We start from the raw sequence: 23,939 nt of genomic DNA on the forward strand, positions 1-23,939 counted from the left end.
AGAGGAATTCTGAATTCGTTCAGAATATTTTAATTCTTTACTCCACAACAAATTTGAACGATTATTTTACCAAAAGTGTTTGAACAAATATTGTTACAGATTTCAAAATTATTAGAAAAAATGTTGTAATCAATAGTTTTGATTGACAATCGTTTCACTCTTGAAACAAGTAACTGACAATTAGAATATACTAATAAGTTAGCAACCATGTCCTAAAACTATTGCATTATGTCCATCGAAAATAGTTTCTCTCGAGTTATATGAGGAGCTCAGAAGCAACTATGGGAAAGATAGAGTTAAAAATTCTTTCAAACATTGTTTAGAATTATTTATGAACTGTTCTAAAAAAGTTTCAGAAATCGTCAGAAAAATATTTAAAAAATCTTCCAGAAGTCATCTATTTAATTTCGCTATAAATACTAACATCGAATCCGCCTAGAGTTCCAATTGATCAATAATATTCTGCGAGAGTTTCAGGAAATACACTTAAAATATATCTTTAAGTTCCTTCAGGTATTTTCCAACATCTACAGGCGATTGCGAACTTGTTAGACAAACCTCAATAAATTTTGCAAGACAGTAAGCTCATTTACATAAAAAAAGAAGAAAAATATACTTAAATACAATTTAAGTCACTAAGCCACGCTGCAATAGATTGAAAGTTTTGAGAATTCAAAATCTCAACTATAAAATTATGTCGACTCAGTTTTCCGAAATAGGTAAAACATAAAATAGGAGATTGCTGTGGAAAAGAACAAGTTAGTTTCAACGTTAAGGGTAATGAATATCTGATAATTAACGAGCGGGTTGTTAGTAGCGGCGCAGCCGACATTTTTGTTTGCGTTGAGTCATTTCTAACTGAAAATTTGTATTGAAACGATAAACGCAGAAATTCCCTGATTGTCACCAGAATTCCCTGAGAATTCCAGGTTTTCCAGGTTTTTCCAGATAGTAGACACCCTGGGAATATCCCTAATAAACCAACACAATAAACGGACCGTAATGTAGACGGTTCAACAATACCGCTTACTGTTCGAATTGTATCCCGAATGGGTGGTTAAGCAAATCTTATGGTTATCGTTTATGCGGGATATCTTTCTATAAAATTATTATTTATTTTCAGATAACCAAACACATGTGTTTGCAAAATCCATAATCGAATCGAACGATGTTTCACCACTAGAGCTACATGCCATTGAACGAATTAACAGCCTGGAAGTAGTTAGTGACGATGCAGATCTGCTGTTTCCGCTTCTGTTTGTAACGTTCCACGTTTTGCCAAGTTCCTTGCTGCAGCATTACCGCATTACCGCGCTGCGTTGTTCTCTTCCAAAATCTTTCTGCACTTCTCGTCGAATCATTCGTTCCATCGACTGACGACTGCTTTTACTGTACTCTAGCCTTGACTCTAGCAGTCCTGTAGAGGGACTACTTCGAGTGCATCTTCGTCTGGTAATATTGCTTAGGCATCGCTATGATTCCGAACCGACGGTCCTTCAGTAGATCGGCAAATATTTGAGGGTTCTCCTCATGAAGTTGAGCATGAAACGAGCTCACCAATTTATGTCCCCTCTAATGGATGGCCGGAAGAAATATATTTTCTGTCGTGTGTATTTCTAAAACATATGTATAACATATAGCCGAGGCGGCAAACGCACGGGTATTCAGCATGACCATGCTGAGGGTGACGGGTTCGATTCCCGGTCGGTCCAGGATCTTTTCGTAAAGGAAATTTCCTTGACTTCCTTGGGCATAGAGTATCTTCGTGCCTGCCACACGATATACGCATGCAAAATGGTCATTGGCAGAGGAAGCTCTCAGTTAATAACTGTGGAAGCTGAGAAGCAGGCTTTGTCCCAATGAGGACGTAACGCCAAGAAGAGAGAGAGAGATGTATAGAAACATTTAACATTTTAAAAATTTCTAAACAGTTTCAATCTACATGATTTGCGTCTTATTCAAACATCACAAACTGTCAAATAAAAAAAGGATTTGTTTTGAATTTTGACAGTAGTTGTCAAACGCCTCTCTCACGCAAACAACATCTGATTGCAGGCTTTTCTCTGTTTACAATTTCAAAATTTTATGAGCTCTCTCGCCGTTTCTCTCACGCAATATTATTTGCAAAAATACAAGCATTCTGCCGATGAATCGTGTGAGAGTCCTCTCTTTGAGGCTTCATTCCCTCCCATAATTTCAAATCGCAGTTGATCTGATGCGAGAGAGTTGCCATACCTCCGTGAATTGGCGACACCTCAGTCAAGAACATCGTCAAACACTCCGCGCTAGTAGCGGCAGAAGCTGCTCTCAGGTCAGATGTGATTTTGGAACAAAACAAGTTTTGTTTGTTTGTAAGCTAAGAGCATTCGAGGACGTTTTTGAGAAATTTCTGCATTTGGAAGTGAAAGTGCAAACAGATCGCGAACGATCCATTGATATGTTATTGTTTATGGTGCTCGGTGGCAGCAGGTTCATTCCACTACTGCTGCGAAGGCAATGACCCAGATAAGGGTGCCTTCAAGCACAACAAAGCGAAACTGCGGGAAGTAGGACTATCGCATCCGATACGTCACAAAAGCAAGAAATATTTTATCGATATTGAGTCAGACGTGCCAGGGAAGTGTGGAAACCGATGGGACATGAGTGATGCTGCTCTGTCTGGATTAACTAGGCTGAAATACGTCAGCTTCTAGGATTAAGTAAAGAAACAACATAACTTTACATCACGTATATTTGACATCGAGAAGTCGGTAACAATGGGTACCGTCGCAGAGGAATTAATTGCTCTTACTAATGACACCGTAATGAATTCAACAATTTTTAGCTACATAGGTGGGTATTATCCCACGTCAGTGGTGGGGGTCATATGTCAACGATTGTTTTGTTGGGTGATTACCATGTCGGTTGCGACGAGGTCTCTGTAGAGTTTCGTTTCATTTCAGGTCAATACGTAGATCTAGACTACTCGATATGGCTCTACCGGTTACTGACTCCTTTGATGCTGACCTTTGTGTTGCCTACACTGTTCGTATTGTTAATATACTTATCAATTTCCTTTCTCTACGTGTACAAATTGCACAGGTTAGTGGAAAGTTTATTTCTGTGCGTCATTCGTATTTGTTTCTATATTTCAAGTTGCATTTCAGTCGATTCATCTTACAAGTATACAACGATGGAGATTTTGATTTTTGGGACGTGGCGCGTACTCTGGTCGCAGTTGTATGGGACGCCCATGGATGGATTTTCCACGGTAAGTAGAATTGCAAAATCAAGTGAAGACAGCATTCGAGAATAATGGACACGATACTGATGGCAATTTGTATATACATACATGATACAGGTTATCGTACCTATATTAAATATTTCAGCATTCATTCAGCTCGAAACTCATTATAAAAACTATTCAAGATTCACCTCTTCACGCAGAACTCAACAAAACTGGAACAACTTGTTTGCCTAAAATGCTGTTCAGAAATACAAAACATGGTGGCAGCAAACCCGATGTTGCGTCAGTTTGTAACAATTGTCATCCTCGAATGATGTCACTTATCCTGGAGTTTCATCGCAACTGGAGTGGAAGTCTGTTTCTAAACTAGTAAACTGAAAGCTGTTCTCGCTTAGTTTTGACCAGCCAAGCTGTGCGATCTAGATCAGCATGTTGCGTCTGATGATGTCTGAAAGTAAGCCGAAACGTGTTACGCAAATTAAATATATGCGACTTCTGTTTCAATTCACCGATAAAAGACAATCGAACCAAATAACCAAATGTTTGAAAGCTGTTTTGTCTGCATTCGTTTATCATGTGCCAGGCGCGATGATATTATACCCTGAGGAAGCCATGAATATTGCTATAACAAAAAGATCCTGAACTCCACAGGGCACTGCATTATTTTGATTTTGTAAGGAATTTTGACGTTTCTTGGCCTTGTTGTTTACGAAGTTTCTGTTCTGTAAGAGTGAAAAAGAAGGAGAGAGTTTCATGCAGTGCTCTATAGGGCACTGCGCACCGCGGTTACTATGTAAGTCTTCCGTGGCCTTGTTGTTTAAGAAATAAATAACCCGTGAAGGACTCCCGGGGGTATCCTACAAACTGAAAATAAATAACAGACTTCGGTCATGTTCTACCGAAATCTCAACGGTTAAGGCTCAAGCACAGACAAACAGACGTAACAGCTTGAACGATTTTCATGGAAATCCATCGCTCAGTCTACACTACCATCACCTGGTGGAAAAGTTGCACGAATCACTGTGTTGTGCAATATCGTCAACAGAAGGCGCTAGTGTGAAACGTCAAACGCATAGAAAAACAATGCGCGCGCCTCTGGTTGTGAAAGCCACAACTATGAAAATTTAAAATGATCGTTAAAAGCGTGGTCGATGGAAATTTCGCAAGTGTTACGTCTGTTTGTCTGTAGCTCAAGCATCCACCATCAATTTTTGGAAAACGAAAAGCAGTTTTTTCGTTGTTAATCAAAACAATGACCATGAAAATATATCCACTCTATTCTATTCTTCATATGGAATGCGGTTAATACATTTTCATGGCAAACTCTTTTGTTTTGAACGAGAAAACTGCTTTGAAATGTTTGATGATGACAATGATTTTAATGACGAATTGTTCAACATTAAGTTTGTTGGAGGTTAGGGCAAATTCGGTAAAATTTGCAACTTTTATCGAACTTCGTTAGAGTTTGTTAGATAAACGATACTATTTTACCAAAATGTGGTATTTTTTCTTACAGAATTACGTTAAAAACTCATCACCGAACGCTTAGCAGTTGAGATTTCGGATAAATTACCGAATACGACTAGCTATGAATAATTCTCGCTGAGACCGGCTCACTATTTACACCTTGTCTTTAAAAATGCTTAAGGTGGCGACAAAAAGTCGTTGCCAAAAAAGTGAGGAAAATGCATTTGGTTACTCAAATTGATGGACTCCTCGTTAGTTAGAGCCACAACAATTCTTGCGGACCCCTCGATTTTGGTCAAATGTTTGCTTATTAACTGTTATAACTCGATAGTTTTTTCTCCCTCAAAATGAAACGTTGTTGGAAAGAGGAAAAATAGAGCTATTATTTATAGTATAAAAGTGAAAATCGGTGGTTGCCAACATGATAAGAAAAAAGTTTTGGTATAAAAATTCATGATGGCGGCCAAAATCAATATGGCCGACCCAACTTTTTATAACTGTTAATATTAGCTCTATCTTTCCTCTTTTCAAAAACATTTCGTTTAGAGGCGGTTTTTGGGGAAACTTTCGAGTTATAACGGTTTAAATTAGCCACCACTAGACCAGCGAGAATTACTCTATGTAAGAATCTCAAGTGGAGTAACTTCTGAAGAAACTCCTGGAGCAATCCCAGCAGAGACTACTGAAATAATCTCAGAAGGAACACCTGAAATTCCCCAGGAAGAAACTCGGAGGAATGCTAGGAAAACTCCTAAAAGAATCACTAAAGTAATAACTGGAAGAATCTTGAAGGGTTTTCCTGGAAGAGCCTTATGAAGAATTCCAGGAAGAAATATCGGAAAAAAAATCCTGGAGGAAATCCGGGATTTATTAATAAAGAAATCCTGGTGTTTATTTTTTTTAGAATTCCCCAATTTGAAAATTTCTTTAGGCGTACCTCCTGATATTACACCAAAAGTTATTTGTGAGATCCCCTCAAGATCTGTAATTCCTGTTGGAGTTCGTTCTGGTATTCTTCGATGATTTCTTCTAGGATTCATTTTATTTGAGGATTCCCTATTTAAGATTTCTCCAGGAGCTCTTTCTGGGATTCCTCCAGATGTTCCTTTTAGGATTTCTCCCGGAGTTCATCATGTGATTCATCCGGGGTTTTTTTCTGAGATTAATCAGGATTTCCACCTGGGATTCCTAAATGAGATTTTTTTTCATATTCCTGTGATTCCTTCAGGAGCTCTTTCTGAGGATTTCTCCAGAAGTAGCGTTTAGGACTCCTTCAAGAGTTTCTCAACAGAAGGACATTCTTGGATGTATCCCGAAACTCCTGGAGGAATCCCAAGGAGAATTTCTGAGAAAATCTCAACGAATTTCTTGAGGAATTATGGAACTTCCAGAAGAATCTTAGAAGAAATTCCTGGATAAATTTTGCAAGGAATCTCTGGATAAATCCCTGAAGGAGTGTTTGGAGGAATCTTGAATGGAACCTCCTTAGGAATCTCAAAAGAGACTGCTGGAAGAATCCTAGAAGTTGCTCAGGGAGCTATGACAGAAAGAGCACTTGAAAAGATCCCTAGAAAAAAATCTCGCGTTTAGTATCATACAGGCGTATCTACAATGATCGATTTCTCTTCATCGATTTTCTCTTCGGATTATTCCGGGAAATGGGACCAATATTTGGGTGATCTCTCGGTGTGTTTTAGTAAAAGACGATTAGCATTATCATCTAAAACAACAAAAACAGCCAAAAATGATTTGCCGGCTAAATTATTAATCAAAGAGAAAATCGACGAAGAGAAATCGATCATTGTAGATACGCCCGTATGATACTAAGCGCGAGAAATCTGGAGAAATCTGGGAATACATTGCTGGTAGAATCTCGGAAAAAAAAATCTGAAGGAATCTTGGAAGGCATCTCAAGAGCAATCCAGGAAGGATTTTCTAGAAATATCTCCTGGAGGAATTCTAGGTAATTAAGAACGACGACAAAAACCTAAAAACTGATCTTCCTCGAGACACTTCAAATGTCAACATCTGCATCATGCAGGTTACATTCGCTCCCGAAAACAACAGAATTGCATGAGAATGTTCCGACAAACTTGACAAAAAAGCAAATGTTCTTGAGAGTTTTGTTTATGTTTTTGACAGCGGAACGAGGGGCTATTCGATGGCTATAACAGAAATCAATGTGTAATTAAGTTCATTTTAGTTTTAAATATTTTATCCGTTTACCGGCAAACAAGAATGCTTTTGTGCCAAATTCACGGATTTTGTCTGTGTGATATAGCTGTGTGTCCATTTTCTAGAATAGTGTCTACTTTTCCTCTGACTGTTACTTCATTATATTCATTATTCATTACCAATTGAAGGCTACGAAGTATGCGGTATAGAAAACCTACCGGAAACGGGTTCAGCGCTGATCATCTACTACCACGGTGCTATCCCCATCGACATGTACTACCTGGTGGCGCGTGTTTATCTGAAGCGATCCCGCCTCATCTACACCGTTGGTGATCGCTTCCTGGAAATGCTTCCCGGTTGGTCGTGTCTGGCGCGGGTAATGAAAGTCAGCCCCGGAACGGTACAGTCCTGTTCCAACGTGCTGAAGGAAGGAAACATGCTATCGATTGCACCGGGCGGGGTTTACGAGGCCCAGTTCGGCGACAGCAACTACGAGCTGCTGTGGAGGCGACGGGTAGGATTCGCCAAGGTGGCCATCGAATCCAAAGCACCTATTATTCCAATGTTCACCGAAAACCTGCGGGAGGGCTTTCGGTCGATCGGATTCGCCAAGCGATTGTTTATCCGACTGTACAATGCGGTAAGGTTTCCGGTTCGACCGGTCTATGGGGGGTTTCCGGTTAAATTTAGGACCCACTTGGGAAAACCCATCGAGTACGATCCATCGCTGACGCCGGAGCAGCTGCAGGAAAAGGTGGCGTACGCTATTGAGGAACTGATCAATAAAAACCAACGAATACCTGGCAGTATTCTGCACGGGTTGATAGATAGGTTTGTTGCTAAAAGGAAGAATGAGTGAAAGGAATGTAGTTTATAAGAATTGATGTGGAAGCGAACAACTTAACTCGTATTACTGTATCCGTACTTATACATGTGGCTTGCAAATATAGTTAATCTGGTCAAAGTGTTAAAATTCGCGTTTCATTTATCATTTTATAATATAATATCAGATTTTCCGCGATTCTTTCCGGTGTTCTTCTTGGGACTTCCTATGGAGATCTTTCCATGATCTTCCATGGGATTTCTCCGAAAGCTCCTCCAAGGATTTCTTAAGGACTTTTTCGTAAATTTTGTGCAGGAACTCCTCCCGGAATTTCTTTCGAAGTTTCAACTGTACTTTCTTCTAAAAGTTTCCGTGAGCTTTCTTTTAGAGTTTCTCCTGGACTTCTACAGAAGTTTCAGCTGGGACGTTTTTCAAAGGTTTTTGAGTGATTTCTTTTGAAGAGTCACCAGATATTTTTCTCTGAGTTTATCCCAAGGTTTCTGTTTCCGTTGTTGGCCATATGAGTTTTTACAAATTTACTCTGGACTTTCTCCTATTTTGTTCCGTAATGCCTTCTGGGATTTCTACAGAAGCTGTTGCTGATATTTCTCATTGAATACTTCCCATGATTTCTTTCCTTGTAGTTGTTTCCCGGATTGCTCGTAGTGATCCAATTGAGATATTTTTTAAAAGATTTTCTCGGGATTATTCCCAGAGCACTTTCCGAACTCCCTACCAGAAATTGTTCCGAGATTCTATGGATGATCTTTCTAGGATTTCCTTAATAGTTTGCTCCCGGAGTTCTTGTAGAGATTTTCCATGAACTTCGAAATGTCTCCAAGGATAATTAACGAAATTCCTTGTTAGAAATTCCCGGAGAAATATCGGAAGAAATCCAGGTAAAATCTGACATGACTCATTGCAGAAATCTCGAGAGATACTCCTTAAATTTTTAGGAGTAATCCCGGGAGGAAATATTAAGGAAATTCAAGGAGGAACTCTGAAGACCTCCTAAAGAAACCCCGAGAAGAACTACGAGTGAAATTCGCGGGAAATGTCGAAAAACTCGCTGGAAGAACTTCTGCAAAAATCTTTCAAAAATCACGGGAGAAACTATTGGAAAGCTATCCCGAAAAACCACAGATAGAAATTCATGAATAAATTTTATAATGGTCTCGGGGACGAATCCAACGAGAAACTCGGGAAAAGCACTGGAAGAAACCTTCAAGCTTTTTCTTGATTGAATTCTTGTTTTGATTTATATAGTTTCGAAATTCCCCTCCGGAAAAACCTAAAAAACTCGGGAATTTTGTTTTGTCTTATGAGTACTCAGGTACCCTGTCATCGGTGGCGCTCACATCCGTTTTGTTCGAGTCTGACGTTTGCTCAATACCGCCACCTACTTCATGATTGGCCAAACTCAGCCCTCTTAGCATTGGGCGAACTTTTTTTCCTTACTTACCTTACCGGTCAGGCTAAGGCCGGGGTGGCCTCTGCTGTACATAGTAGCCGCCTCCATTCCACTCGGTCCATGGCTGTTTGTCTCCAGTTCCGCACTCTGCGTAGGGTCCGCAGATCGTCCTCCACTTGGTCGACCCACCTAGCTCGCTGTGCTCCACGTCTTCTTGTACCGGTCGGATGACTCTCGAGAACCATTTTAGTCGGGTTGCTATCCGACATCCTGATGACGTGACCCGCCCACCGTAGCCTCCCGATTTTCGCGGTATGGACGATGGTTGGTTCTCTCAGCAGCTGATGCAGCTCGTGGTTCATTCGCCTTCTCCAAGTCCCGTCTTCCATCTGCACTCCACCGTAGATGGTACGCAACACCTTCCGTTCGAAAACTCCAAGGGCGCGTTGGTCCTCTGCACGTAGGGTCCATGTCTCGTGCCCATAACTTTTTTTTCCGTGACTATGATTTGAATCGCAAATTGTTCGAAGAGTTACGTCTGTTTGTCTTTGATATAACTGTACTTTGTATTTCCGGTGACAACATTTTCAACGATACCAAGCTGAGAAAATCTCAATTTCAAATCGCCTGTGATAACACGCAACACCCTTAGTAAATATATATTGTACAGAGTCATTATCTCAAAGTTCAGCCATATGTCGAATACCATTAAATCATGGTACACGGAAAAATATTATAACCCAAAGAATAAGTTTTAAAAACTCAAATTTGGCTAAACTGCTTAAAGATTTAACTCAAAGTTGGGTTGTTTTCTCCCTCGCCCCACCGTAATGTTGTCGAAAACAAAGAGAGAAGCACCGACGCATCCGCTGCTCTTCCGTGGAAGAAGCCAAATTTGGGTTTTCTTGAGTTAACCCAAATTTGCGTCATTTGAGGCCTCCGTTGGGTGAAAATAACTTACCACTGGGTTAATTTTTTTGCCGCTCTCAAACGAGAACTACTCACTCACCACTTTCGCTGTTTAACGCAAATTTGAGTAATTCCACGGAAGACCGGGATTGCGTCAAAACAACTTAAATTTGGGTTGATTTGTAGTTCCGTGTAGTAGGATAAATTGACAAATCGACAATGATTTTTCATCAGGGCCTAACTGTCTTGATCGATTTCTTATCGTCGGCTCTCTCTTTCGCTAATAACTTGATCAAAACAAACAAAACCATTATAATAATCTTTTTGTTTCTATAGCAACATGTAGTTGTCTTCTTCGCATTTCAATCAAAAAATCTTTGGAAAACTTAATACACATTCTGTGATAACACGAAGAGAGGATCGATGAAGAGAACTCGAAAATGTCAGTTAGGTCCAAATAAAAAATCAGTGTCCAAAGATTTCGAGCAGAAATGAATTACCGACACATAACTACAGCATAACCAACATGTGATAACATAACAAATCGGGGTTTTGGACAGGTATTGAAAAGAGCTTATTTGGTAGTGTGCAGTTATCAAGTCACCGATACTAAATACATCACAACGAGTTATTGTTTTTATTGTTATTGTTTGTACTGAGGACTACTTGAGGTATACATCTTTGTTATTAGGCGGACACACATTTCATTTTTCTCTTATGTTAACCACCCCCCCCCCCCCTCTGGGAAAATTAACACCGCTAGCCATCATGGTTTCCCATTGCGGAAATCATCATGGTTACAGGTCGCAAGCCCTGGCAAAGTGTGGAACGTTTTGATGGCTGTGATCCCTGACCATCATGTAATCAAAATCCCAGGGATACTCAAGTGACCATACTGCTGGGTTGTGGGGGTTGCGTATGTGGGGTGCATATATTGACAAGCATTGCTATGAATCGTTAGGGCTGAGTAGGAGCGGGGAATGGATCTACGATTGCTGAATTGCGATTATACCTACTGGCATAGTCGTGGTTTAACAGTGGTGGCGCCGCTTTTCGCTTGTGTTCGACCTAGGTGGTTTGTTTAGGCGGTGCGGGTAGGTCTGTATGTACTTCGTACGTGCAGTGCGTACGGCTTCAGCATTGTGGTTACTTGGGTAGTGTAGGATAATTGGGTTTGGGACTGAGGAGGTCGTCATTGATTCTGCCGACACCATTGAGTGCTCATTGTTGGCGGTTGTGTTGGTGACGATTTCTTCAGCTTTATAATCTCATTTATACCACGCACAAACTTTAGGAAGAGGGACTGCTTTGTAATGCAAGAGAGGGATTTAAACTCTGCGTTACGGGTTGGGTGAGGTCATGCAGATAGAAGCAACCCAGGTGACCGTGCGGCTCGGGTCGTGATGGATGCATGAGTGCAGTGTGTGTGTGGGGTGCGCTCCCTGTGGGTGCAGTCGAGTCGGGGTTGTAGTGGAAAGAGACCCTTCTCTACCCTAGATCGGTTTCGGTTGTACGGGCGGGGTAGTGTTTGTCTCATTTGTGACGTGTTGTGCGTGATTTGCGGCCCGAGCTGCGTGGTTACTTGGGAAGTATTGTGATCTGCAATCTAGATTTTGGTTTTAAGGTGAAGCTATGGCTGGGCTGTGCCTCGGATTTGTTGGGCGCAGGTCGAGAGAGCTGGTGGCGGTTTGTGCTGGAGGGTTTGCTCGATTGGTTATTCACTGGTGGTGGCCAGTCGATCGACTGTTCACGCAGCCTGTCATTTGGTTCTTGGGGTTTGTGCTCTTGAGGTGCGGGGCGTTGCTTCATTGTATCTTCACTTTAATACTAATATTCTTTGTTTGATTAACTGACTATTATTTCAGGCGCTTAACTCATTCTATTTCATAGATTGCCAGATTTGAGGGTAATGGTTCAATAGGGTGTTAGCAATCAGAGTGGATTAGAACGAGTTGGCGCCTACAATACACCAACACTAACACACATACACCAATACTTACACGCACACATGCACCTACAACTAGCTGTAAAAGACCAGTGGGCGGGACAATGGTGCCTACCCAACAGTTGTAGGTGGGGTGTTTGGCTTAGCTACATGACTTGGTCCGGCAAGCCCATAAACATCAATTGGTAGACGTATTGCCTAGTGAAAAGACAACGCAGATGGGCGAAAGCCAGGGGATGCGTTGATAATAGCAGAATAGAATAGCAGAATAGCAGAATGTTAACCACCTCCCCCTCTGGGAAAATTTTGGTCAGACTTCAATAGTTTGAGGGGGGAAGAAATTTTATAATTTTAAGGTGAAATTTGAGTCGCCCAGAAAAATTCTTAACAAATCCGATGAGTTTTGTGATTTTGCCCAATTGTTTGGTTATTTTTTCATCAAATATGTTTATTATTTATCATCCCCCCCCTGACCAGTCAACGAGCATTATTACAAAAGAAGAAAATGAGATTTCTTCCGGTTCAAGACAAACGTCTTGAAATCCCGCTTCAACAGTACATCATAACTTCAGACGCACAAATCTCACGAAGCAAGCTTCAAACAACAGTGCATTTTATTATTCTGTTCTTGCTCACTTGTAATAAGCTTAAAATAAGAAGATCAGCTGCGCTGATTTTGTTTACGAACAGATTTCCCAAGTAATTTAAATTTTGTTCGGCTCTATAAGAGATCTTCATGACCAATTTTATAAAACTTGCAATAAAACTGATTTATACATCAAAACCTCTTGATAACCTCTTTTTGAGCATCTTCCGGCTAAGTGGACCACTCTCGGAGAGGGTTTGTAAACCGCATTAAGAGTAGCATTAAAACCGTTTTTAAACCCAGTTGAAAATTTTTCCATTGATTGTTGTTGTTTTTTTTTCAACAAAAACTATGACAGCTGAAGATATGCAAAGAAGTATTTTCGATGGCACGTAAAGTTCAGAAGGAGGCATCATTCGTAAGTACAAAGCGATCATTTGAAAGTAATATTTTAGTAGTTAATGTGTTTGTAGACTTATGCTCATTCAATTTTATCGTGAATATTGCAGTAACATAAAATTAATGCGCTTTGAAAATGGTGAATATTATCAGCTTGGAATGAAAAAAATCAATTTGTTAATTTAGTAAAACTATCTCAAATCACAAGAAAAGTCAGCTGAGAATGTTTATATATGTGAGCATGTTATGGAAATGGCTGCAAACTTAATCAATTTTTTTGGATAACTGACACTGAGGAAGATTACAAGTGGTAATCTGAGTTTTAATAGGCCTTTTCATGTGACAGATCCGTGCATGCAGGGTATCGCGCCACTTGGGCGGTGGCTTCTATATTCGTCTGTTTGCCACTATAACTCAGTCAATTTTGAACCAATTGACTTGAAATGTTGTACACGGGTAGATAATATACCTATCTCATCACATTTCAAAAGTTGTGTCAATTGGTTTAAATTTGACTGAGTTACAGTGGAAAACAGACGAATATAGAAGCCACCGCCCAAGTGGCGCGATTCCCCATTTGTTTACAAAGCTTGAACAACAGCTGCTAACAAGAACGCGTCATCTTCATAGAAGAACTGTCAAACGCCCGAACAATCAGCTGATTTAGGACGTCAAATGAAAAGGCCCATTATTGCTGTAATACAATCCTATATAATATAAATCAAACAAAATCAATCAGCAATGAAATTGTTACTTGGGTCCGGTAAGTGCAACAAATTTGCAGTTATCGTACACCAAACGTCGGCGCGTCTGATTGATCCAATAATCATTAATCAGATGTGTTTATTAGCTTATCGAAATAAGTCATACAGCACCGTGACCGTCCTAATTATATACATGTCCAAATTATATTTTTTAAGCCCTCAATGTGGTGATGGTTATTTAAATATTCTGGCCATTTTCATACACACATTCTGCTACAGTCTTCGCGTCATAGTCTTTTTCAAGCACATGTGCTCTTGACATTCACTGCGATCATTGAGCAAACCAGAAAACCAAAACAAAAACAAAGCTATTCGACAGTGTTATTTACACATCGTCTTCGACAGCGTGCTCTTTCGATCTGTACCTGACCGGCCATACATCGCCCAGATATGGAAGCCCTGCGGGAAATAACTCCCTTTCTGAGTAAATCCGCCCGATTGGACCTGAAGGCGGTTTCGTTGACGCATGTCCTTGGGCTTACCGGTTCGAAGGACGGCATATCGTTGATCTGTCAGTGTACGGAACTGCTGGCGAATTTGGTTGACCTGTGCGCCGATGAAGCCGATACCATTAGGAAAGATGCCGTTCTTACGTTGGTAAATCTTTCCGCCGAACAGGATGGAGCTGAGGCGCTGGTAAAACAGGTAGGTCCCATAAACTCTTATTTCAAGTTTGAAGTTCCCTACTTTTTGTGTGAGTTCGAGCTAAACGGTGTTAATAGTTATTAAATTTTCATATACCTCGGATTTTTCTCCACAGAATATCAATATTTAGCTCTCAAAAGAAAGTTAAAAATTATCCAACGGAGAAATTTCTTAAGTGTTTGGTTGGTATAGTTAGTTAGTTCATTGAATCAGGTAGGTCGGCTCTAGAGGCACGTTCTCCTCCATTCGGGAAATTTGTGCCATAGTTCATTGAATACCTGTTACACTAAACTACCTCCTATACAAAGTTTATGGGAAAATTAAATAGTAAAGAAATATTATACACTCTTCCAAAAAATATTCATATTGAGACGTTTTTAACTTGTAGTTCGCCGGTAAAATTGTACCTATGGCGTATGCGGGCATCATGGACGAAAATTGCAAACTAGCCGATCCTTGGAGTATGGTATTATGCAACATAAGCCGTCCAGAGACCCTGGTAGAATCGGTTTTGGAAGAACTTCTCAAGCACGAGGAACATGCCATCGAGAAATTGACAACCTGCTTCACCCGCGTCAGCTACAACAAACAGAAAGGTCACCTCAACTACTTGGGTCCGTTGTTCAGTAATCTATCGCAGACCAAGCGAGGTCGTGAAATCATTTGCAACGAAAGCACTGATCTGCTCGCCCGGATCCTGCCGTTCGTACATCACGAAGGCAGCATAGTCCGTCGAGGGGGTGCTGTTGGACTGCTTAAAAACATTTGCTTCGATTCATCGGTACACGATTGGTTGCTGGGTGGAACGGTGGACGTTTTGCCCTTTATTCTGCTGCCACTGGCAGGGCCCGAAGAGCTCGACGATGACACAAACGACAAACTGCCGGTTGAGTTGCAATACTTGGGACCGGACAAGAAGCGTGAAGAGGATCCGGACATAAGAAAGATGCTGCTGGAATCGTTGGCCCAACTGTGCGCTACCCGCAAAGGGCGGGAGTATTTGCGGGAACGGGGAACGTACGAAGTGCTCCGGGAGCTGCACAAGTTCGAATGCAGTCCGGACGGGGAAAAGCGGGTGCTGGTTACGTGCGAAAATGTGGTGGATATTTTGATTAGGTAAAGTAGTGTTTAATTTGAAAGAGTAAATTTATGCTGAAACGAGCTCTCTTTTTCAGGACGGAGGACGAAATTGGAGAAGATAATTTGAAGGCTTTGGAGATTCCCGAGGATGTGATATCGAAAATCGAAAAGATGGACGGTGGAAATGAACAATAAAGCTACAGGAAAACGATATTTTGTTTATGTTTTGTGTACAGTCATAGCACAATCATGGGTCACCCACAATTATGGGTCAGCACTATTTGGATGGCATGGTGAACTGACTGACTAATAATTGTGACAGAGTGACTAATAATTGTGCAATGACTGTATTTTAATTCTTGTCAACTGGTGAAAACTTCACTCCCTGGAGCGGGTAGTCCATTCATAAGCAATGGTGATCGATCAAGCGCGAGGTGTCAAATTCTAGAGCGGTAAAATTCCGGAAGAGGTTTTTCACTGTTACCGAATCCCAACCGTCAACTGCTGTAAGGGAAAATTCGATCCTCTGGACAACCTATGCTCAACAAAGCACACTGAACGTAGAATATGTGATAATTTAGTCCCCGATGAAGGTCCTAAATGCGACCGAAACGTTGGACAAGATTAAATAGCAGTATTTGCAGTATTTGAATTATTCCGAGACTGAAAAAGCCATTTTTAAGTTACATTTCATTGAAACGCTATCAGTTAATTGCACAGCAAGAACATAAGCTGAGAAGTAGATGGGCTCTGTTCCAGTGGGCCGTTACACCAGAAACAAGAAGGGACTCTTATCTAGACTTAAATGTGATAGATACATGCTGTATAAAAATGGCGTAGAGATGTAAGTTATAGCAATCGGAAAAAGTACAAGGTTGCTTTCATGTCATTGAACATATTCAGCTGGACTTGATATACATATAAATCGTCACAAACTGAGCACTTGTCACACGTTTGTAATGAATCTTTAGTAATTCATATTCAAAAAGTTGATGGAACGCATAAAGCCGGCGAGTTTTGTCACTTCAACATGTTCTACACAGTAGAAAGACAAATGAACCTGCTGAATTGTCATGAGTTCCGGCCACAGTCTACCGATGGTCTGTATGTGAGACAGGATCGAAATCTGCCATGAAAGTGACGACGGAAAGAGCAAGGGTGTAGGAGGTGAAGTAACCCAAATAAAATAGAATATAATATAATAGAATAGAATCTATCGGATGGAAAACGTGTGACTGGGGTAGAAATTTACTTGGTCATATTCGTAAATTCCCATCATAACAGACGGAAAATAGCCGATAATTATAGATATTTCAACTTACCTTTACCATAGATTTTAGGAGTTCTTGGCGGATGTCTTGGAGAAATTTCTGGAGAAATTCCCGAAGAAATTCCTGGGAGATTCATATTGGTATTTCTGGCGGAATTTCTGAAGTATTTCTTGGGAGAATTCCTGAAGGTATTTATTGAAAAAATCCCTGGAGGCATTCTTAGAGGAATTTATAAATTAATCCGTGGCCAAACTCTAGCAGTTTTTGGAGAAATTCTTATTAGAGTTTTTGTCGGAATTCTTGAGAAATTCCTGGACGGATTCGTGGATGAATTCTTAGCAGAAAGTTTGGTGGAATATCTGGAAAAATTTGTAAAATCCCTGGAGGAATTTTAGATTTTTTTTTTGAGAAATTCTTGGAGAAAATCATGGTGGATTTCTTGCAGGAATTCCTAATAGAATTCTTGGAGTAATTATTGGAGAAAATCTTGGAGGAATTCTTAGAAGAAGTCTCGTAACAATTCCTGGAGGAATTTTCGGAGGATTCTGAAGAATCTAGGAGATATTCAAGGAATTTCTGAAGAATTTTTTGAATTGATTTTCGAAGGAATTTCGTGAAAAAAAAAAACCCTGGAGGCATTTCTGGTAAAATTCCTGAAGGAATTCTTGGCAGAAGTCATAGAGGGACCCCTGGTGAAATTCTTGTAGAAGGTCCAGTTGGATTTTTTGGAGGAATTCTCGGAGGGATTTTTGGAAGAATTTTAGGCAAATGTTTTGAAGGGGTCTCCAGTTAGCCTAGTGGTTAAGGCTATGGATCGCCAATCCGGAGACGGCGGGTTCGATTCCCGTTCCGGTCGGGAAAATTTTCTCGACTCCCTGGGCATAGAGTATCATTGTACTTGCCTCACAATGTACAAGTTCATGCAATGGCAGGCAAAGAAAGCCTATCAATTAATAACTGTGGAAGTGCTCAAAGAACACTAAGTTGAAGCGAGGCAGGCCAAGTCCCAGTGGGGACGAAGAGCCACAAAGAAGAAGAAGAAGAAGAAGAGTTTTGAAGGAATTCTTAGATGAATTGTTGGAGAAATTCATTGAGGAATTATTGGTGGAATTCCTGTAGCATTTTTTGGGAGAATTCCTGAAGATATTGTAAGAAGAATTTCTTATGAATTCCTGGAGGACTTCCTGAAGAAAATTCCGGGGGAATTTCTGGAGCATTTCCCGGTGGAATTCCAAGAAGATTTCGAGAAATTTCTGAGGAAATCTGAAGGAATTCTCAGGACGAATTCTTAGAGTAATCCCAAGAGCATTTTCTTGAAGAATTTTTAAGTTTTTTTGTGGAGGTTCTGGTAAAATTCTTGAAGAAATTAATGAAAGTACGTATGTGGCAACCCTAAGCCCACCTAATGCATCTGACAGGAGCCAACATCTATCGTGTATTCACAATGGAATGCTTTGTGGATACACAAATGTTTACATACTAGATGTTGGATTCTTAAAAATGGCGGCCTCGCACCCTGGTGAATGAAATAATTTTCGAAGAATTTCTTGAAATATTCCGGGAGGAATTCTTGGAGGAATTATTGGCAGAAATTCTTGGAGGAATACCTTGAAGGATTCTTTGATGGATTATTGGCGGTAGTCTTGGAGGAATTCCTTAAGGGGTGTTTTGAAAAAACTACACCAATAAAAGTAAAGAGATTCTCTTGTATCTTGTGGAGCTTAAAGCTCTTCATTCCAGAATTGTTTGGATGACCTAGATCACCAAGTGAATGTTGCTAATTTATCAGAATTGCACTCGTAGGCTCTAAAAGTAGCGTAGATTATATTCCGCGAGCATTCGCCACAATAAACATATCTAGATTGAGTTTAAATAAGCGCGAAAGTAACATGAGAGAGTTCTCTTCATCGACTCTCTCTTCTTCAAATTAAAGTGACAAGATGCAAGTTTCATTAAACTTTTTTACGCTTAAACGAAAGATTGCGATGCGATCTAGCGTCTAAGTGTAAAAAAGTTCGATTGGATTTGCATCTTGTCACTTTAATTTGCAGAAGAGAGAGTCGATGAAGAGAACTCTCTGATGTTACTTTCGCCCTTATTTAAACTCAATCTTGATATACTTGGATTTACAGATATTGTGACCCATACTTCTAAATGCATTGGGTTTATTTGTATGCCAGTGGACACCCAAATAGCAACACATAGTGATACTCGTGATATTATGAGGTGCAACATACACAATCGTGAAAGAATTATGCCAAAAGAGTGAGAGAAACAATAGTAGAGCCTGTAGACCTTGAAGGTCCTAATTTCAGAATAGTTTGGAAAGCCTGAAATATCCCATGAATGTACCTAAAGCATTATAGTTGTGCACTGAGACCCCATAAGCAAAATATTTTTTACAATGAAAGCATGATATACCTGGTATGTAGATATCATAATCCAAACTTCAAAGTGTATTGGAGACCATTTGTATTTCAATGATTTGTCCAATTACCATAATATCAAGATGCTCGTAGCTTTGCGAGGTCTTATGGACAACAATTTGTTCAAATTTCTTGAACAAAGTGAACACAACTGATGGTTGATGTTGTAGGTAGATCTTAAGAAAATGGATTCCTGAGTAGTTTGGATAACATACATCACTCAATTCATGTACCATGATTTTTTTTGGGGCTTTTTGAGTACCGTAGACTATGTTCCGTACCGTAGACTATGTTCTGTGATCATGTATAAAATTTGGTTTAGAATGTGACACAAACTTCGGAGTACGTCGGAGGCCTTAGAATAGCTTTGGGATCAAAACATCAACAGGCTATGATGGGTATTGATGATTAGGAAAACGATGAAATTTGAGCAAAAACATGTAGAATTTATAAAAAATACAAAAAAGCCACGTATTTTCGGTTACCAGCAAAAGGGGGAGGGTGCAAAGAGGAGAGGTACCATGCATTTCTTAGCACAAGCATTCCCCTTGACTATAAAAATGCAGGGTAAAATGTTTTAAAACAAAGAAGATATTGCATTTATACCAAAAGAAGATCGTTCCGGGTGTTCACGGGTAAACCTTCACGTCCCGACCCTCTACTTTTAGTCATTTTGGCAATCCCCTGACCTCAGCACAATCCGGAATATCTACGGAATAGTTCCGGATGCTGTATGGCCACTTGAGTATAATAAACTAGCACCAATTTATGCTCGATTGAGTTCGGATGTAAATTAACGAAATGCCAGCATTTTGAAAATGAGTTGTCGGGGGTCGGGTACGTGAAGGTTAAACGAAATACACCTTTTTTGTTTTTCCACCATTGAAAGATGAAAATAAGATTTTTCGAACAAGATTAAAAGATTTGAAATCGGCTTGCGCCATTCTGAGATATTGAGGGTAAAAAATAAGCCATTATTACAAGAAAACGTGAACAACTTTTTAAATTGAGAACACAGAACTTTGCTGCCTTTGGAAAAAATGTTGCATATTAAATGCACCAAAACTGCTCGGAACAAAGTTTTCGAAAGAAAACTTTGGGTTTCACCCTAATTTTCTTCTTTTAAAAATAATATCTCTGAAATCATAAGTGATAGCAATATCACAGACAAACAGACGTAACCCAACCGTGGCGCTCGCATCGTTTTTGTTCGAGTTTGACGTTTGCTCACTACCGCCACCTAGTTGGTGGTCGGCCAAACATAGTCCTTTTAGCATTGGGCGAATATGTTTCCGTGACTATGATTTGAATCGAAAAATGTTCGAAGTGTTACGTCTGTTTGTCTGTGGCAATATGGTTTCTTCGGCAAAGCTAGTCAGAATTAGAGTAAGGTGGGGCAAAAGTTCGACCTTAGTTGAAAATTCAACTTTTTTCAAGAAATCGAAGCAGATAAAAATTAATGAATACCGTGTGGTGATTCTACCATCCATGAGCTAAAAGTTTGTTGAATAAAGTTACACCAAATGTCTTTTTAATTTTGAGTTACAACACTTTTTGTATGTGTGTGTCTAATTCGAACTCTTGCCCCACCACTGGGGCAAAAGTTCGAATCTAGTGTTTGAGGAATTTCACTAACCGTAGCACACTATTTTGACACTTTGGTAATCTGAATACCTAAAACCAATTGATATTTGATATGGGAACTGAAATACACTTTAAAGTTCGATCTGAGTTTTACCCAAATCAGGGTTAAATTTATTACACCAAAAATTAGTAGTTTTCCGCCAAATTCAGATAAAACAACCATTTTTTTCAACTTTGATCGAATTTTCTCACAAATTCCATCATTTTTAGAGATAATATGTACATTTTGCAGAATTTTAGGTTTTTACCTAAAGTTGCTACATGACTCGAACTCTTGCCCCACAATTCGAACTTTTGCCCCGCTATGTGTAAAATATGATTTCCAAATCTTTTTTGCAAAAAGTTATACATGCTAAAGCATCTTCAAAATATACCAAGTTACGCCCCAAAATAAAATATCGAATTCGATTTCATTACAATTACATTCCATGCGTTGGAAGGACCATCGCATATTACAAATTTTTGATCAAAAACCAATATTTTGTCATAACTTTTCGAAACATTGATCAATTTTCATAATTTTTTGGAGTGAAAGACTCTTTTTCAAAAAGGCTTCGAACAACCTTGACACCCGAAAGAAATAATTTGAATTGAGCTCAAAATCTTCAAAAGAAACTCTTGCCCCACTCGAACTTTTGCCCCACTTTACTCTAAGTGTTTTTTAACTTTGTAGAACATTCTGTTGCGCTATATGGTAACAATGAAAAGTTGATATTTTGATCTTGGGAACCATTTGGACCACCCTAGTTTCACGTTACTGAAGAAAAAAATGTTCAAAAATTTTGAAGGAACTTTCCCGAAGATAGCATATAGCCAAAATTAATATTGCGCGTTTAGTTCATCACTGGACTGCTCACTCAGTCTTCATAAGTGCGAAAACATTATTAGAAGTGCTCGATTGCATCAAATTCAGTTGATGTCTTCGGCGCATTATTTCTTCTATTTATGCTGAATAAGTGCTTTGAACACACTGAGTTGATTTGTTGCAATCGGGCACTTTTATTTACGTTTTCGCACTCTTGAAAACTCATGCAATAGTCCAGTGCTAAGCTAAATGCGCTATAATTTAGGCGTTATTTTTTGTCCATTTAACCCTTATGTGGCCGACAGGGTACCCGGGTACCCAGCGCCCATTTAAAAAGCACGGTGTACAAAAAAGCATAAAGTTTGTCGGACACATAACGGTTAAATACGGCCCACGGACCATTGTGCAATGGCATACCTGAACCTGTCAAATGAAAAGCCTATCCTTTATTTTCATCTCACCTTTACCGCAATCATGTGCCCGTTCTCGACCTTCAAAGTCATGGCCACTTTCAAACGAATGTCTTGCATTCGCAATGGTGTTGACAATTCAAATTGACACAAAATACTCGTCAGCATCACCTTCATAGACAACCATGCATATCGCGTCCCGATACAATTTCTCGGCCCAGCACTGAACCCCAGAAACGCATAGGGATACGGTTCACGGTCGAGAAACCGCTCCGGAACAAAACAATCCGCGTCATCTCCCCAGTACCTCCTGCTGCGATGGATGCTGAAGACGTCAATAACCAGGTTGACTCCAGTGGGTATCCGAAGGGTGCCCAGTGGGACCTCAGTACTGGTCGTTCTTCCGAGGATCGTTGTGATCGGCCATAGCCGCATGACTTCCTTCAGCACGGCTTCCATGTAGACCAACCGCTGAAGGTCTTCGACGGTTATGTCTTCTAAGTTGTCGCCAAAGACCTCCCTTATTTCAACCAGTAGCTTGCGCTGAACGGCTGGATGCATTGCAATCAGAAGCAAGGCGTTGGCCATCGTGACGGCAGTGGTTTCGTTTCCTCCGAAAATCATAGTGTTCAGTTCTTTCTCGATTGTTTGCTTGGTAAAGCGAGAATCTGTGGTGGCAACCCGATAGAGTTGGTCGATGAGGATCTGCGGTTTGGTGAGGTCTGGTTCTGGTATATTGGATGGCTTCACAAGGATTGGTCTGTACTGGAGAACTTTTTGGGCTGGAGATTGAAATATTTTACGTGCTTTGCACTCTCGTCGATAGTAGTTCGTCCATCGATAGATCCAGTTTTGATGGAGAAAAACGTTCGTAACACGATTTGTTACTAATTCGAATAACTCGTCTAATATTTCTAGATATTTGCAAGATGATTGTTGTTGGATGTTCATCTCTATACCGAGGGTGGTCGCTTCATAATAGGATAGAAATTTATTTTATTTGTTACAAAAAGTCACAGAATTGAACTGAATCAAACTTACCATACACCATATCCAAAGTACATGCTGCTATGTAACCGTAGACATCAAACGTTTCTTTGTTGTAAGCTTTTACCTTCATTCTATTCACCAGTACGTTTACTTTGCGTTTAAAAATCGGATGGAAACTTTTCAAAATATTCCAATTAAAACTCGGCTGGATTGCTTTCCTGTGGATTCGCCATTCCAGCGCTGGTAGTGAAAATATTCCCTCAAGTGGAGTGTACCGATAGATCCAAGGTTTGTCCAAACAACCCGCTGAATTTAAAACTCGTTGAGCATGGTCAGGGTGATTTATGATGATGAATGGCTTTGTACCGAGGAAAAATAGCACAGGACTTCCGTTGCGTCCATATGTAGACGAAATTCGATGAAAAGCATCCAATATTTGAGAGTAGGTTTTGCCAATAAAAATGTAGCTCGATCCTAGGAAAGGCAAGCTGAGTGGCCCTGGAAGGCTGCCTAGTTGTCGACGAATTAAGCGATTGCGCCACCAATTTGTTAGATAAAGAACCGAGCAGATGAGAACGATTAGAACGATCATGTAAGCCATCTTCGACTGACTAAATCAACGCTTAGAGCTACTATTTTAATTATTTCATTGTTATTCATCCGAGATATGAAACGTCTAAAACCGAATGTCATTCATACTCGTGAACAATGTATTGGCCGAGCCATGCGCGCAAGTACAGTGACCCCACAATTTATGAATCGGCAAAAATGACCACAGTTTATGGATCACTCCATTTGATCAACATGGTGATTCATAAATAGTGTACAAAAATTAAGGTGATTCATCGGTGTGGGGTCACTGTACGCGCACATCCCCCTTTATGACTGCACAACGGTCAATTAACGTTATTCTCAGCAAACGCTTATTTATGCAACAACCACTGCTTATTATTCAAAAATGTT

The 23,939-nt window shown here is 40.1% G+C and overlaps 3 protein-coding genes across 3 annotated transcripts; 2 read left to right on the forward strand and 1 right to left on the reverse strand.

Annotated features, from left to right (window-relative positions):
* Positions 1-2,235: 2,235 nt before the first annotated feature.
* Positions 2,236-7,841, forward strand: LOC109430472 (monoacylglycerol/Diacylglycerol O-acyltransferase). Its single transcript, XM_029876759.2, has 4 exons — positions 2,236-2,832; positions 2,943-3,081; positions 3,147-3,250; positions 7,057-7,841. The coding sequence occupies exons 1-4, from the start codon at positions 2,757-2,759 to the stop codon at positions 7,725-7,727; spliced, it is 990 nt and encodes a 329-aa protein (XP_029732619.1). The 5' UTR covers positions 2,236-2,756; the 3' UTR covers positions 7,728-7,841.
* A 6,182-nt stretch (positions 7,842-14,023) lies between these two features.
* Positions 14,024-15,641, forward strand: LOC109430492 (protein HGH1 homolog). The gene is made up of 3 exons (XM_029876653.2): positions 14,024-14,350; positions 14,739-15,466; positions 15,526-15,641. Exons 1-3 carry the CDS (start codon positions 14,096-14,098, stop codon positions 15,623-15,625), a joined length of 1,083 nt encoding a protein of 360 aa, XP_029732513.2. The 5' UTR covers positions 14,024-14,095; the 3' UTR covers positions 15,626-15,641.
* A 6,321-nt stretch (positions 15,642-21,962) lies between these two features.
* LOC115255459 (cytochrome P450 4C1-like) lies at positions 21,963-23,681 on the reverse strand. Its single transcript, XM_062859374.1, has 2 exons — positions 23,028-23,681; positions 21,963-22,957 (listed from the first exon to the last, which is right to left on the reverse strand). Exons 1-2 carry the CDS (start codon positions 23,575-23,577, stop codon positions 22,029-22,031), a joined length of 1,479 nt encoding a protein of 492 aa, XP_062715358.1. The 5' UTR covers positions 23,578-23,681; the 3' UTR covers positions 21,963-22,028.
* Positions 23,682-23,939: the final 258 nt, after the last annotated feature.

The sequence above is a fragment of the Aedes albopictus genome, chromosome 3, assembly GCF_035046485.1.
Source record: "Aedes albopictus strain Foshan chromosome 3, AalbF5, whole genome shotgun sequence".
Classification (NCBI taxonomy): Eukaryota; Metazoa; Arthropoda; class Insecta; order Diptera; family Culicidae; genus Aedes; species Aedes albopictus.